Genomic DNA, 13,907 nt, shown 5'->3' on the forward strand with positions numbered 1-13,907 from the left:
TTACAAAAGATTTTATAAGTATATGCCTAATGAAATTATAAATCTAAAATTGTGCCATTTTAATTGCTAATGAATTAGAAAGAAATATGACTATTTTGTTTTTCTCAATAGTGAACTTTATTTTTCCAATAGGTCCTGATTTTTTCCTTTAGAGCTTTGCTCTATGGGTAATAGCAACAAGGCAATCGTGTATGTTTGTTTATGATTAACACCATATACTGGTTCATTGAATTCTCTCAGCAATATTTTCATGTAGCTGCTGTTTTTCCTGTGTCACGTATTAGGTAACTAATGGACTCTTATCCATGCAGATAGGAATTAGGACCCATGCTCTTAGGTACTGTGGTATACAATAACTGTACTTGAATGAGCAGAGAATCTAGGTGGATGGAGGTGAATGAATATTGACAGTGAATTATTTAGGGGAACTGGGTAGGCCAGGCAAGAAAAGCTGGGGAGAAGATGGACCTCTAAAAAAGGTTTCATACCTTTTCTGCTACTCGAATTAAAATAAACAAAAAGTACTTTTATAATGATGAAAGTGATAGAAATAAAAAGTCAGTCATAGAATTTCAAAATTATTAACATGTCATTATCAGTATTACTATAAATTTTACTCAGATTTAATCATAGGAACTCGTGTGTCTTAATTGGCCCAAGTGTTGACAGTGTCTTTTTCCTGTGCAGTGTTTGTGTACCTGTGCTTCTTCACTCATCCTTGCCTTCTTTCTTACTTAGGCTATATCAATAATTTTGGGTGGGAGGCTAGTGCAGCAGTAAGATCACTGCTCACTGCTGACCACAACAAAGATGAGACAGGACACAGGTTATACGCCCCTCCCCAGTGTCACTTAGGGAGACACATTAGGACAAGGCTAACCGGAATTCTCTCCATTTGTGTTTGGTTTTTTCTTTTTTAGATTTTATTTATTTATTTATCTATTTGACAGAGAGATAATGAGAGAGGGAACACAAGCAGGGGGAGTGGGAGAGGTAGAAGCAGGGTTTCCGCTGAGCAGGGAGCCTGACACAGGGCTCAATCCCAGGACCCTGGGATCATGACCTGAGCCAAAGGGAGACGCTTAAGGTCTGAGCCACCCAGGCACGCCTCTCCATTTGCTCTTTAGTGTAATTCACAAACCCACGTACCTTAATAGTCGTAGCAGATAATTTTAAACGCCTCTTACCAGCTGACCTGGGCATACCAAAGTGTGCCACTAACCCAGTCTTTGCGAACGACAGCTCCAGACCAAGAAGAGGGAGAAACGGATTCCAGGGTAAAGGAACAAAATGTATAAAGATATAGGTGTGTGAAATACGTGATGTATTCTAGGAAAGCAAAGCTTGTAGGGTGGAAACTTCCAATGCAAAGGATGGCAGGGGTTAGGAAATGGTGGAGATTTGACTGGAAAGATAGTCTTTGAACTCCAGAGGGCCTTGAAGGACCAGAGGGTCACTGACTCTATGACTTGAGGCAAACTGGATGAGCCTCAGTTTTCCGAACCTTAAAATGCAGACAACATTATCTTCTCCATGAGGTTGTATTAAATAAGTCATGTGTGTGAAGGACCCAGCAGGGAGCTGCACACAGCGACTGTTGGCAGCAACTCATCGCATTGTTACCCTCACTGCTCCCACAAGGTAAAGGAATACGGACTTTATCGTGTAGTAGAAAGTCTCCAGGATCCTTCAGGAGAAATGCCCCGTGCAGGATCCAAGCAGTTACCTTTAGTGAAGGGAGTGCTCTGGCAGCAGTAGCCGGGATCGTTTGGAGAAAGACGGGATTGCGGGGCTCAATATACTGAATCATTTAATTTCAGTAAATGTTGCTTAGTAGATTACTTCTTAGGTCCTTAAATACGATTTTAAATATTTTTAATGCTGAATAGACTTTTGTGGAGCCTAAGTCATCTTTTTATTGCTTCCCAGGGTCTACAGATATATAATCTCGATCATGTATTTTTCCTTTTGTCATCTTGCCTGATAACTGGCGTCGTGTGTCTATTGTCTCCACAACACTGCTACATTCTTTTCTTTTATTTTTTTTTTTAAGATTCTGTTTATTTATTTGACAGACAGAGATCACAAGTAGGCAAAGAGATGGGCAGAGAGGGGGGAAGCAGGCTTCCCGCTGAGCAAGGAGCCCAATGCAGGGCTTGATCCCAGGACCTGAGATCATGACCCGAGCTGAAGGCAGAGGCTTAACCCACTGAGCCACCCAGGTGCCCTAGCACTGCTACATTCTTGTGCATTCTTCCTTGAAATACCATGTTTGGTATAATCTGTTTACTAAAGTTTTCAAAGAGGAGCTTCTGTTGCACCACAATTCTCAGACTTCTATTTACTTCTGCATCATGGGATTCACTTGGTCCTGAGTGTTCTTTCTGTAGGCTAAACAAGAAAGTATATTCCCTATAATACATCCTCTTACTAGTTTTTCAAAGCATCGTGGTATAGGGACCTACATTCAAATATTGACTATTTCATTTACAACTTGTATGACTTTGGACAAATCTAAGCCTCAGTTTCCCAGTCTATAAAATGGAGAGAATAGTACTTGCCCAAGGACACAAAAGTTATTAAGAGGATTAAATTATACTGCTTGGCTCATAGAAAATACCTATATTTTAATTTATTAAATATTAATATTAATAAAATTAATTTGATTTCTTTTCTGATTCCCTTAAAATAAAACTTCCCCACCCAAGATATTTTCTATCATTTTTTTTTTCTTTCAGGCAGCAGACTGTCCGGGGAAGCTGTTTATCTTCCATTCCTCCTTGCCGACTGCAGAAGCACCAGGGAAGCTCAAAAACAGAGATGACAAAAAGCTGATTAATACAGACAAAGAGAAGGTATTTGTAAACAATGGCCCTTTGAAGTATCTCTGTGTCAGTTCTTAAAGGGGAGTAAAGAAAGAGTGAAGGTTTCCTTTGTGTAAGAAAGGGAGAGTAGCTAAATGTAATGCATAAATCCAGGACATTGTATATTATAGGAATATTTTGAATTGCACATAATTAAAGAAAATTTATATTCTTAGAAAGGCTGATTTCTGAAATATTCCTAAAATAAAATAAGGCCTCAAACTTTTTTCATGTGTAATCTGTGTAAGAGACTAGTTGATAAGACCATTGTAGAAATGGGAGAAATGGGAGGAGATGCAGGAAGATGATAAAGGTAGAAGGAAAATGTAGACTGCACCATATAACAACATCGCTGAGATAGGAAGTAGAGGTACCCAGTGCTCAGAGTGTGCTTTGCTCAAATCCTCTGAAGTATAGCCATTGCTGGGGGGTTTAGGTCAGTGGGAAGGTTAAGGCCATGATGTAGGCATACTAACCACATGACACCAGACAAGTTGCCCCATGTAGGTCTCTAAAGGTAAGACAGGAGTGTCCGTCTCATTAGCATTGTTGGAGGATCAGATAACATTGCCTGCACACACGTTTCATACAGCAGGAGCCCAGCACACTGTGAGTGCTCAGTGAACGGCTGCTGCTCTAATGATGACCAGAATTCATTCCTTCAGGCCAGTTCACTTAACTGGAAACAATTTCTCTTTCATTTTAAAAGAATTCAACAGAAATTAAAAATTGAAAGCAAAAACATTTTGTGGTTTTCTTTTTCCCTTTGTGCATCTTTTCCTTCAGATACTTTTCCAGCCCCAAACCAATGTCTACGACTCTCTGGCCAAAGACTGTGTGGCTCACGGGTGCTGTGTGACCCTCTTCCTCTTTCCCAGCCAGTATGTGGATGTGGCCTCTTTGGGTCTCGTGCCTCAGCTCACCGGAGGAACCCTTTACAAATACAACAATTTCCAGGTAAAAACCAGCAACTTGTTCACCTCAGGTTTTCTTCTGCTGTTTGACTTTAGGTGCTTCAATCATTGGTTAAGAAACCTATGCCCCCTTGTGGGCAACTGACAAATGTAACCCACTGAGCCACCCAGGCGCCCTAGCACTGCTACATTCTTGTGCATTCTTCCTTGAAATACCATGTTTGGTATAATCTACGTTTACTAAAGTTTTCAAAGAGGAGCTTCTGTTGCACCACAATTCTCAGACTTCTATTTACTTCTGCATCATGGGATTCACTTGGTCCTGAAAGAGTGTTCTGTAGGCTAAACAAGAAAGTATTTTGTACTTTCTATGGTGTATATGTGATAAAGCAATTGCTTTTCCACTCCCTTAGTGTTTGACAATAGATTGAGCTCATTTATCCTCAGAGGTGAGTTTCAAAGTAACCTTCCTTGATGGGGAAAAGTATATTCTTTATAAAACTTTAGTATTTTAAATATATTTAAGATACTGTTTTTAAAAGTGACTATGTATTTGTTTTAAATTGTTGGGATTTGGGGGATCAATTCATGATACCCCTCTCTTCCAAGCCTCAATTAAGAGACAGAGTCACAAGATAGTAAAAATGTGAGGAGCACACAGACTCAGGTCTGTGGGCAAGTGGGCTTGCTAATGCTTTACCTTTCGGTGTAACTTAATTAAAGCAAGGCCCAGGGTAGGCACAGTTACAAGCTTCCTTGTGGACAACTATACCTTTAAAACTTAACATATTGAGGGGCAAGAAATGTGTGCCTCCTACAGGCAGGCTGCCTCCCCAGAAAGAAGGTCCAAAATAGAGTAAGCTAGGCCTGCACAATTCCTTTACTCAGACTTACTAACCAGATACGTCACCTGCTCTCACCTGAGAGGAAGGCGTTAGGGGAGTGCCTCTGACTTACATATCTATACATAGCAACATGGAGTGCGAATGAGTGTTTCCCCACATAAATGACAAATGTTAATCATCTATTTTTATTTAGTATCAGTAAAATTATTTTTAATCACCTAGCTACATATTTATATTGCAAACTACTTAAGGGATTTGGTAAAACCAAAGATAGCAAATGAAGTAAAATTGAAAAAGCTTTAAGAATCCTTTCTAAGATGACTGGATAAAGTGGTTTTTAATCAAGATTTTAAAAAATAAGAATTATTATTTTAAGTATTTTACTGCCATCTGGTGGACACTGATCCTACTTTATTTTTTAGATGCACATGGATAGCCAACAATTTTTGAATGATCTCAGAAATGATATTGAAAAGAAAATAGGATTCGATGCTATTATGAGGATTCGTACCAGCACAGGTAATTTTCAGTTATACTGTTTTTCAGGTCTCTGCTGTGTGATTGTTTTCTTTTCACAGTAATAACGGACCAGGAACAAAATTTCCCTTTTTCCTCATCATTAGGTTTCAGAGCCACTGATTTCTTTGGTGGAATTTTTATGAACAACACCACTGATGTAGAAATGGCAGCCATTGATTGTGACAAGGCAGTGACTGTGGAGTTCAAGCATGATGACAAACTTGCTGAAGACAGTGGAGCCTTAATCCAGGTGATTCAAAACATATTCCCTTTTCGGTGTTTTAGTTTGTTACTGACAACAGTCAGTGGGGAGACTAAAATACCATCAACTGAGTCATCTCTCTGTAAAGAAATTCAGCTCTGTTTTTCCGAAAGCAAAAATCATTAGATTACAGCACTCAGTTGTGTAGTCTCTACACCCTCATTTACGCATGCTATTTGTATGAAGTCACAATCATATGTCATGACGTGAGAACCCAGCAAACTGTGACCAGTGTGGTAGGCATTAGCAACCTGGCTGCCAGCCATATTCAATTCTTTTAGGCTTTAGCACCCATTCATTCATTTGTTGCATTTCTACAATATGGTAGATACCATGTTAAGTGCATTATTATGTTACATGCAAATATAAATAGAATTTGGTTTTGTAGTAAATAAATTTACATAGACACCATGGAGGTCTTGAATTAAAATAAGAACAATTATATCTAATGGGCATAGTTTTCAGATACTAGCATCATCCTTAAAGAATGAAGAGGGGTGGGGATGCCTGGGTGGCTCAGTCCGTTAAGTGGCTGCCTTCCATTCAGGTCTTGATCTCAGGGTCCTGGGATCGAGTCCCACATCGGGCTCCTTGCTCTGCAGGGAATCTGCTTCTCCCTCTGCCTCTACCTGCCACTCTGCCTGCCTGTACTCTATCTCTCTGACAAATAAATAAATAAATAAATAAAATCTTTAAAAAAAAAATGGAGAGGGGTGTTGACAGTTAAGTTGAGGAAGAACTCTAATGTTTAATTTTTGATCACAGATATTTGAAAAAGTGTATACTTATTTTCATTCTTGAAATGCATATATCATTAGTGTGAAACTTAAGTATATCATCAAAGTTAGCCGCATGTTTTTAAGGGCAGTGAAGCTTGAATCGGGCTATAATCATCAACATGAAAGTCTTGTTTCTGGACCTGAATCCCTGGTACTGAAATCTGAGATATGTGAAAGTAGAATAGCAGTAGATGCAAATAGGTACTTATGTGTGAAAGCCCGGATAAAATTTAAATTTAACCCAGTGGAGAGTTACATAGAAACCCAATGTATGAATTGTTATTATACCTCCCTTATTTGTTACTGTTCAGCCATTAACAATAATAAAAAAAGATCCGTGGAAGAATTTAGAGGTCCCTGAGCTGTACACACTGTTCTCTAAGTGTAAATAAGATTAGGCTAGATTGGGTGGACATGTTGATCAGGAAAACATGTGTCCTTGGTATTGCCTCTGCAGTGTGCTGTGCTTTACACGACCATTGGAGGTCAGAGAAGACTTCGGATTCATAATCTGAGCTTGAACTGCAGCTCCCAGTTGGCTGATCTCTATAAGAGCTGTGAGACAGATGCTCTTATCAACTTCTTCGCCAAGTCAGGTAACACTCTGCTAATCCTGTAGTGCTGTGTGTCTTGCCTAGTAAGTCAGTCAAGACTTGTTGGTTAATTGAATTAGTAACTGACAACTACTGTGGTAGCACAGCCTTTTGGTGGGCAGATTCAGAATTTATAAAAGCAGAGTGCCAGGGACAATAGTCAGCATCTCTAATTCCAGATTAAGAATGAAATAACTTAATTCAGGCCCACTCCATACAGTTTTATTCAAAGTTTCTTTCGTGGGGTGGGGGTGGGCTCTGAGTTGAAATTTAGGAAGGTAATACTTAGATTGTCATTATGGTATGCGAGGATGTCCTCTAGCACCTGGGGATAATGGAAAGGGACTCTCCCTAATGTTGGGCTGAACTTGCCTATCCATACCATGATAATTATGAAATGGGAGGGGCCACAGTTGGAATTTTCTTTGGTTCCTTCTCCCCTCCACAACCTCCATTTGAGATTCTATACGGAGGTTTAGAGGAAAGAGTAATCCAGCCCATAGGAATTCAGAACACCAGAAGATGGCAAATTGGTCTTTCCTTTCTCTGAGTGTAGAGTCTGTTTATAATATTCTGTGGAAAAATCTGGACCAATTACCTGTCTTTTGTTAGAGTAGGCCATTGTTTCCTTTGGGTATGTTGGCATACTTAGTAAAATGGAGAACATTAAAAAATGACTAACATTTTAACACTGTTACTCCTTGCTGGGTGGTCTGAAGATAATAGCAGTTTGTTGTTTATTACTATTATCATTTGAAGGGATTGATTCCTGAGCTAAGGCTTTGATGCAATTTTCACTGTTTTGTGCAACTAGCATTTAAAGCAGTTCTTCACCAGCCCTTGAAGGTCATCCGGGAAATCCTGGTTAATCAGACTGCCCATATGTTGGCATGTTACCGAAAGAATTGCGCAAGTCCATCTGCAGCAAGCCAGGTGAGCCACCTACTCTAGTTAGATCCTAAAGCGTTACAAGTGATACTAAATGTGCATTCTTTCAGCATTTGGCTATGGAAGGCTCATGATGTTCCAATCACTTAGATGCTGTGCATAATAAGCTATACAACCAAGACTGAGAATGCCATTTGGGGAGGCTATGGTCTTTTTACAGCCGACATTAAAAAACTTAGTGGCGTTACAAGATGCTTGAACCAAAAAAATGTGTGTGCACATTGGGTTGGCAGTCACTACATTATGTATAAATAACAGAATGTTATATGTAAGAAATGTCATAATATAAATGGGATTCTCTTTTGCTTATAAAGATGAGTATGTGGTTGAAAATTGTGTGTGCTTAAATATCTTTTCAGGCACATCAATAATCACAGTTGATAAAAGCACCAATGGCAAGAATGATTTCTTTATATTTTATAAACATAAATATAATTTCTAAATATTGGAATTCTTTATATTTAGAAGTTAATAGGTATAAGGGATTTTGAAGGAAATGTTTCTGTGTATCATCTACTAAGATGAAAATTTTAGATCCTTTAAATAAATCTCATTTAGACTCTCTCGGGTAAAAGAAAAAGTAGAACCTCATGTTCACATTTATTTTTATATCTGTTCTCTTATTCACATTTTTTCCCTATGTCAGTCAAAGCTAGATGCAACTTTTTGTAGTTTTGTGTTGAATATCTGAATATAGAATTTGGATTGAAAGGGAAAACAGCAACAGATGGGAAATTTTTCTAGTTAATTCATTGTCAAAAGTTAGTGGGTGCTGTGAGGATGTCTGAAACCTCACTCAGAAATAAGCCTTGGGTACCTGGGTGGTTCACTTGGTTGAACCTTTGCGCCTACCTTTGGCTCAAGTCATGACTTCAGGGTCCTAGGATCAAGACCTGCATTGGACTCCCTGCTCAGCGGGGAGGTGGCTTCTCCCTCTCCCTCTGCCTCCCCACCCTGCACATACAATTGCTTGAGCTTTCTGTCTCTCAAATAAATAAAATCTTTTTTTTAAAAAGCCTTTAGCAGCAGAGATAATGCAGATAAAATCAGGGGACCAAATTTCATAATCTGGGTAAAGGAAAATGAAATACAGTTATTAGCTTGGACTTTTCACAAAAATTCCTTTCTCTGCTGTTCTGATTAAATTAGCCACCAATTCTTCTGTCTCCTGTGTTGACAATCACATAAGCAGCTCTTGAATCTCTGTGTAAGTGTCTGTCCTCTTTATTAGCCAGAAGATGTGATACTTCAGTAACTGAATTCCAATATAAGTATGATTTCACAGTGTATTTCTTTAATTTCTACAAAGCCTATCAGGTGCACCTGGATCAAGTCCAACCATGAGCATTTTATACTCCAGTTTTACTGTTTGTTTTAAAGCTCTGGAAACATTATTCTGTCTCTGGAGTATCTCATATTTCAGAAGGAGGTTGAAGGAGAACAGGTACGGTTAGTGTCCTCTCAGAAAGTTTATTTGCTAATGTTAAAGCAATTGGATTCAAAGACCTTAAGTTAAAAACAAATCTGTTGCCTATTTAAGGAAATAAATCAAATCTGTTCGTTCCTTCTGGTTTAAAAGTTAAAAGCTTTGTCTCTACTACTAGATCATCTGGTTATGCAGTTTAATTATTTCTGGAGGAAAAACATGATGATCCACATTTTCTCTGAAAAAGTTGATAGAGATTATTCCTGTTCTTATGATGAGATTTTACTTTCTCCATGAACACATTTCAAGTGTGCATTTCAACCATTGATGCGCTTTAAGAAATGACATAATTTAGATACCTTGTGATTATCCAGCATGGAGTGGGGAAAATGTGGGGCTCATAAGACTTAGTGACAGTAGTATATTAAAATACACCATTACTTAGACACGTGAAATGGCTGAACCTGGGGTTGTCTTCAGAGAATATAACTTCAGATGTGCTGCCCTCTCATCGTTCACTTTTTTTTTTAAAGATTTTATTTATTTATTTGACAGAGATCACAAGTAGGCAGAGGCAGACAGAGACAGGGGGAAGCAGGCTCCCCACCAAGCAGAGAGCCTGATGCAGGGCTTGATGCCAGGACCCTGAGATCATGACCTGAGCTGAAGGCAGAGGCTTTAACCTACTAAGCAACCCAGGCGCCCCTCATCGTTCACTTTTAAGAAACAATACCATAATTCCTAACGGAATTCCCTCTTTTACTGTAGAGCCCAAACTTTCCTTGATCTAAGTAGGACTTAAGTTGCTGTATACTTGGATTATATGACACTGGACCTCAGAAGATCTACTTTTACTGACTCCCAGGGCCAGGACTAGCTTGAAGCAAGCGAGGCATTTAGGATGCAAAATTTAAGGAGGCATCTATTGTGGAGGTCATATTTTAATGCCGGGTTAATACCTAAAACTGCAAACAACATGAAATCAATTTGTTAAGCTTACATGAGCAAGGTAGATTTTTTTTTTTTATTGAATCTAGTAACTCACTCTTCCGAACTTAAATTCATTACATTGTATGGGAGTACAATGACTTCAAAAGGCAAGTCAAATGCCCTTAACTGCAAAGTAATTGTTTTTTTAAGTCATTGTCAATCTGTCATTTCAAAACTCAGAGAAAAATTCTCTAAATTCAATCAAACTGGACTCATGTGAATTTATACACCTTCCTCACCTGTACCTTTTATCCCCAAGAATGATTGTTACTCATGGAGGAGATCCAAGGATGTGGGGAAAGGTTTATAGGGTCCATTTGTTGCCACATTTTCTTCCCCACCACAAAAACATGGGCAAAGAATATCTCCTTGGTTCTTTTCACCCTAACTCCATTTTTCTTCTTCATCGTCAGTTTTCCTCCTTATTTACCTCCTCTGTTTTCTTCTGTCTGCCGCCGCTCATCCAGTCTCCTCTGATTGGGCTTTTAGTCTTGTAGGGTCATTGTAGGTCAGGAGGCTCACCCCTTGGTGGCTTTTAGGACAACATATTTCTAAACTGTCTTAATGTAACCTGATTAATGAGAAGCAACCAGTGAAATTACAAGATAATATTTGAAAAACTGTGTGTACATGCTTCAGTATGAGAATCTAAGAATATTCTTCATTCATAATTTGTAAGACTCCTAACTGGTAACTGGTCCAGAAACAGCATTAAGACCACATGGCTCTGGAATCGGCTTATGATATGGTTCTTACATCTTTTGATCATATTTTTCCTTGGTTGAAAAAGTAATGCAGTAGCATATGTTGTCAAAAGGTTTTATGCTAGAGGAAAAAAAGAAGAGTATTCTACTCTGATGAGGATACATGCATTTGACAGTCTTTGATTCTCTGAAAGGGGATTATAGAAGGAGAGAGGAAATAAACCACAAAATAGAATTGTCCTGAAATATGTTTGCCTGAACCAGTTAGAAAACTGTCTTACACATTCTTTACTTAGTAGACCATGAGAAGAAACTTGCAATATGTAAGGATTTACATGGAGGAAAAAATCCTAAAGATCCTTGAGGGAAAGTTTCTTTTCAGTGTGGATTCTAATAAGCATATATTCTTTTTCCTCATTAAGTGGCAACACTAAGAAAGCAATCGTGAATTTGTAGACCAGATATCCAGAAGTGCTGCATTCTGTTGTTATTTGCAGCATGATAATACAATATGTTTTTGGAACTGTAGGAGTTTGATTTTGCCTGTTACCATTTGGTAGTGACTACCATTAGGTAGTAACACACCTAAATCCAGGAAGTATTTTCTTTTTTAGTTTATAGTGTCACAACCTCCTTATTATGTTTTATTGAGTGATGTGTCTGCCATCTCTGATGGACTTTGGCATCTTGGGACATCGACTGTCCCTTATTCCCCTGACCTATCATTGACAGTTTGCACAGAACCCATGACACGGTAGCATTTAATACATGTTTGATGAGTTTTTGGCTAACTGTGTGAGTTTGAGGTACATGAAGCACGTAAAGGAAGAGATACCTCATGGACAGTTGAAAAAGACACTCTTCTTGAACTCAAGAGGTAGAGATTGGTGACACAGATTAGGATCTCTTTAAAGATTAAAAATCTTGTGAAAGATTTTATTTATTTGACAAGTTAGTGAGAGAGGGAACACAAACAGGGGGAGTGCGAGAGAGAGAAGCCAGCCTCCCACTGAGCAGGGAGGCTGATGTGGGGCTTGATCCCAGAACCCTGGGATCATGACCCGAACCAAAGGCAGATGCTTAACAACTGAGCATCCCAGGTGCCCCAGGAAATCATTTATTAATAAACTTTTGTAATACTGTGTACTAGGTACCCTTGTAAGTGCTTCACAGATTAATAATCATTTAATCCTCCTAACAATTTCATGATCATGCAGGAGATGGGCTGTTCCAGTTTTAAATGAGAAAATGTAGGACAAGAGAGAATGGTTTGCCCAGGGTCACACACCTGTTAAGAGGCAGACGGAATCGGGTTCTGCCGAAGCACCTAGAGAAACCTAACTGCCGTTGTTTGAATACCTCATGGGTTTCAATTTCTGTACTCTGTGTGCTTGTGTGTGTTATCATTTAATCTTCACAATTACCTCAAAAACAAATGATGTTTTTGTCTTAGAGGTAAAGCTCAGGGGTTCTTTCTCATAAAGGTCAAGCATATGAAACAAATGTCTTTCTCCTTTCAGCTTATTTTACCAGATTCCATGAAAGTATTACCAGTGTACATGAATTGTTTGTTAAAAAACTGTGTGCTGCTTAGCAGACCAGAGATCTCAACAGATGAGCGGGCGTACCAGAGACAGCTGGTCATGACCATGGGTGTGGCCGACTCTCAGCTTTTCTTCTACCCACAGCTTCTGCCAATAGTGAGTACAAGGCAGTGGTGCATTTTCTAGACGAGTCTGGAAGGGAATCTATTTTGTCCTTTTCCATATGTTCTATCTGGAACATTTTGTTCTTAAGAAATTTAAAGGCACCAATGACTTTTGAATGTGTCATGTGGGACCAACAGCAGAGGCTCTTTAAGCAAGTATTTTGCATCAACAATTGTTCAGTGTGGTGATGTTGATGGTGGGAGTTTGGGATGTTCCTATTCCAGGGAATTGCTCAGATAATTGCTTTTCTTTCCTCATGCCCAAATTGGCAGATTGAAGAGTTAGTAATCAAGTTGGAGCCAGCCAACCTTCAGTTGCTCAAGAAATCTACCTTATAGCATCAAAGGCAACTGATATATATGTGTATGGGATCTTATGTGCACACATGTATTTGTTTCTGTACAATGTATGAATGTCTAAAAGTCACTGCATTTAACCGCATTTAACTATGATTCCCTTGACTAAATACAATCAAGGATTTACAAATCAGATATATTTGAGGCCGTCTACACTGTACAAGAGGCCAACTTCACTTGCCCTTGCCTTGGAGAATTTACTTTGCATGTATTTCATTTATTTGAAGTCAGTCCTTAATGTCTTGTATGCCCCTATGCTCTGCAACTAAGCTCTTTTCCCCTGAGACCTAACAAGTTCAAGTTACAGTTGAGGGATAAAAGAGGGGAAGGCTGGTGACTTATTTCTAGTCCCTATATTGAAAGTCATACTCCGGCTCTCAGGAACAGTTCAGTCAGTATTAGAGTTAAATTAGGTTGGAAATTAAAAGCTATCAATTCTTTCAATCACTATGAACACTAGAATTCTTATGAAATGATTGATTTTCAGATAAAAATGAATTAGCAAGAATCTATATGCCAGACAAACTAGAACTCTAACGGATAAGAGCATCACCACTCCACTAAAATCCTCTTGCCAAGGTCACCAGTGGCCAGCATGCTGCTGAATCCAAAGGGCAGTTCTTGGTCCTCCTCTTACCATCACCAGCATCTGACACAGTTTATTTCTCCCTCTGGAGCACCTTCTTCACTTGACTTCTAGTTTCTCTGCTTCCCTGGCCACTTCTCCTACTGCCTTTGCTAGCTTTTCCTCTTCTTCCTGTCAGAGTACCCCTGGGGCTCAGTCCTTGGGAAGCTTCTCTTGTCTATCTGCGCTCAACCCTGCTGAGGGCTTATCTCTCTTTTCAGATCCATTTATGTACTGATTACCATGTTTGTATCTCCAGCCGGACCACTGTGCAGAGCTCTAGATGTGTCTATCCTGTCGCCTCCTGAGCATCTCTCTGTGGATGTGTACTGGGCACCTTAAACCAAGCCCTGAGCTCGTCTCCACACCTGCT

At 39.2% G+C, this 13,907-nt stretch overlaps 1 protein-coding gene across 5 annotated transcripts in view; it reads left to right on the forward strand.

The window, feature by feature from the left end:
- The window catches only part of SEC24D (SEC24 homolog D, COPII coat complex component), a 105,491-nt gene that overhangs the window by 81,461 nt on the left and 10,123 nt on the right, over positions 1-13,907 (forward strand). For all 5 annotated transcript variants that reach the window (XM_082727373.1, XM_082727374.1, XM_082727375.1 and 2 more), the window contains exons 14-20: positions 2,739-2,855; positions 3,651-3,821; positions 5,046-5,142; positions 5,247-5,392; positions 6,641-6,779; positions 7,591-7,709; positions 12,365-12,544. In XM_082727373.1, coding sequence (XP_082583499.1) covers positions 2,739-2,855; positions 3,651-3,821; positions 5,046-5,142; positions 5,247-5,392; positions 6,641-6,779; positions 7,591-7,709; positions 12,365-12,544 — 969 coding nt within the window. The remainder of the gene's footprint in view (positions 1-2,738; positions 2,856-3,650; positions 3,822-5,045; positions 5,143-5,246; positions 5,393-6,640; positions 6,780-7,590; positions 7,710-12,364; positions 12,545-13,907) is intronic.

The sequence above is a fragment of the Mustela nivalis genome (assembly GCF_964662115.1).
Source record: "Mustela nivalis genome assembly, chromosome: 4".
NCBI classification, from domain to species: Eukaryota; Metazoa; Chordata; class Mammalia; order Carnivora; family Mustelidae; genus Mustela; species Mustela nivalis.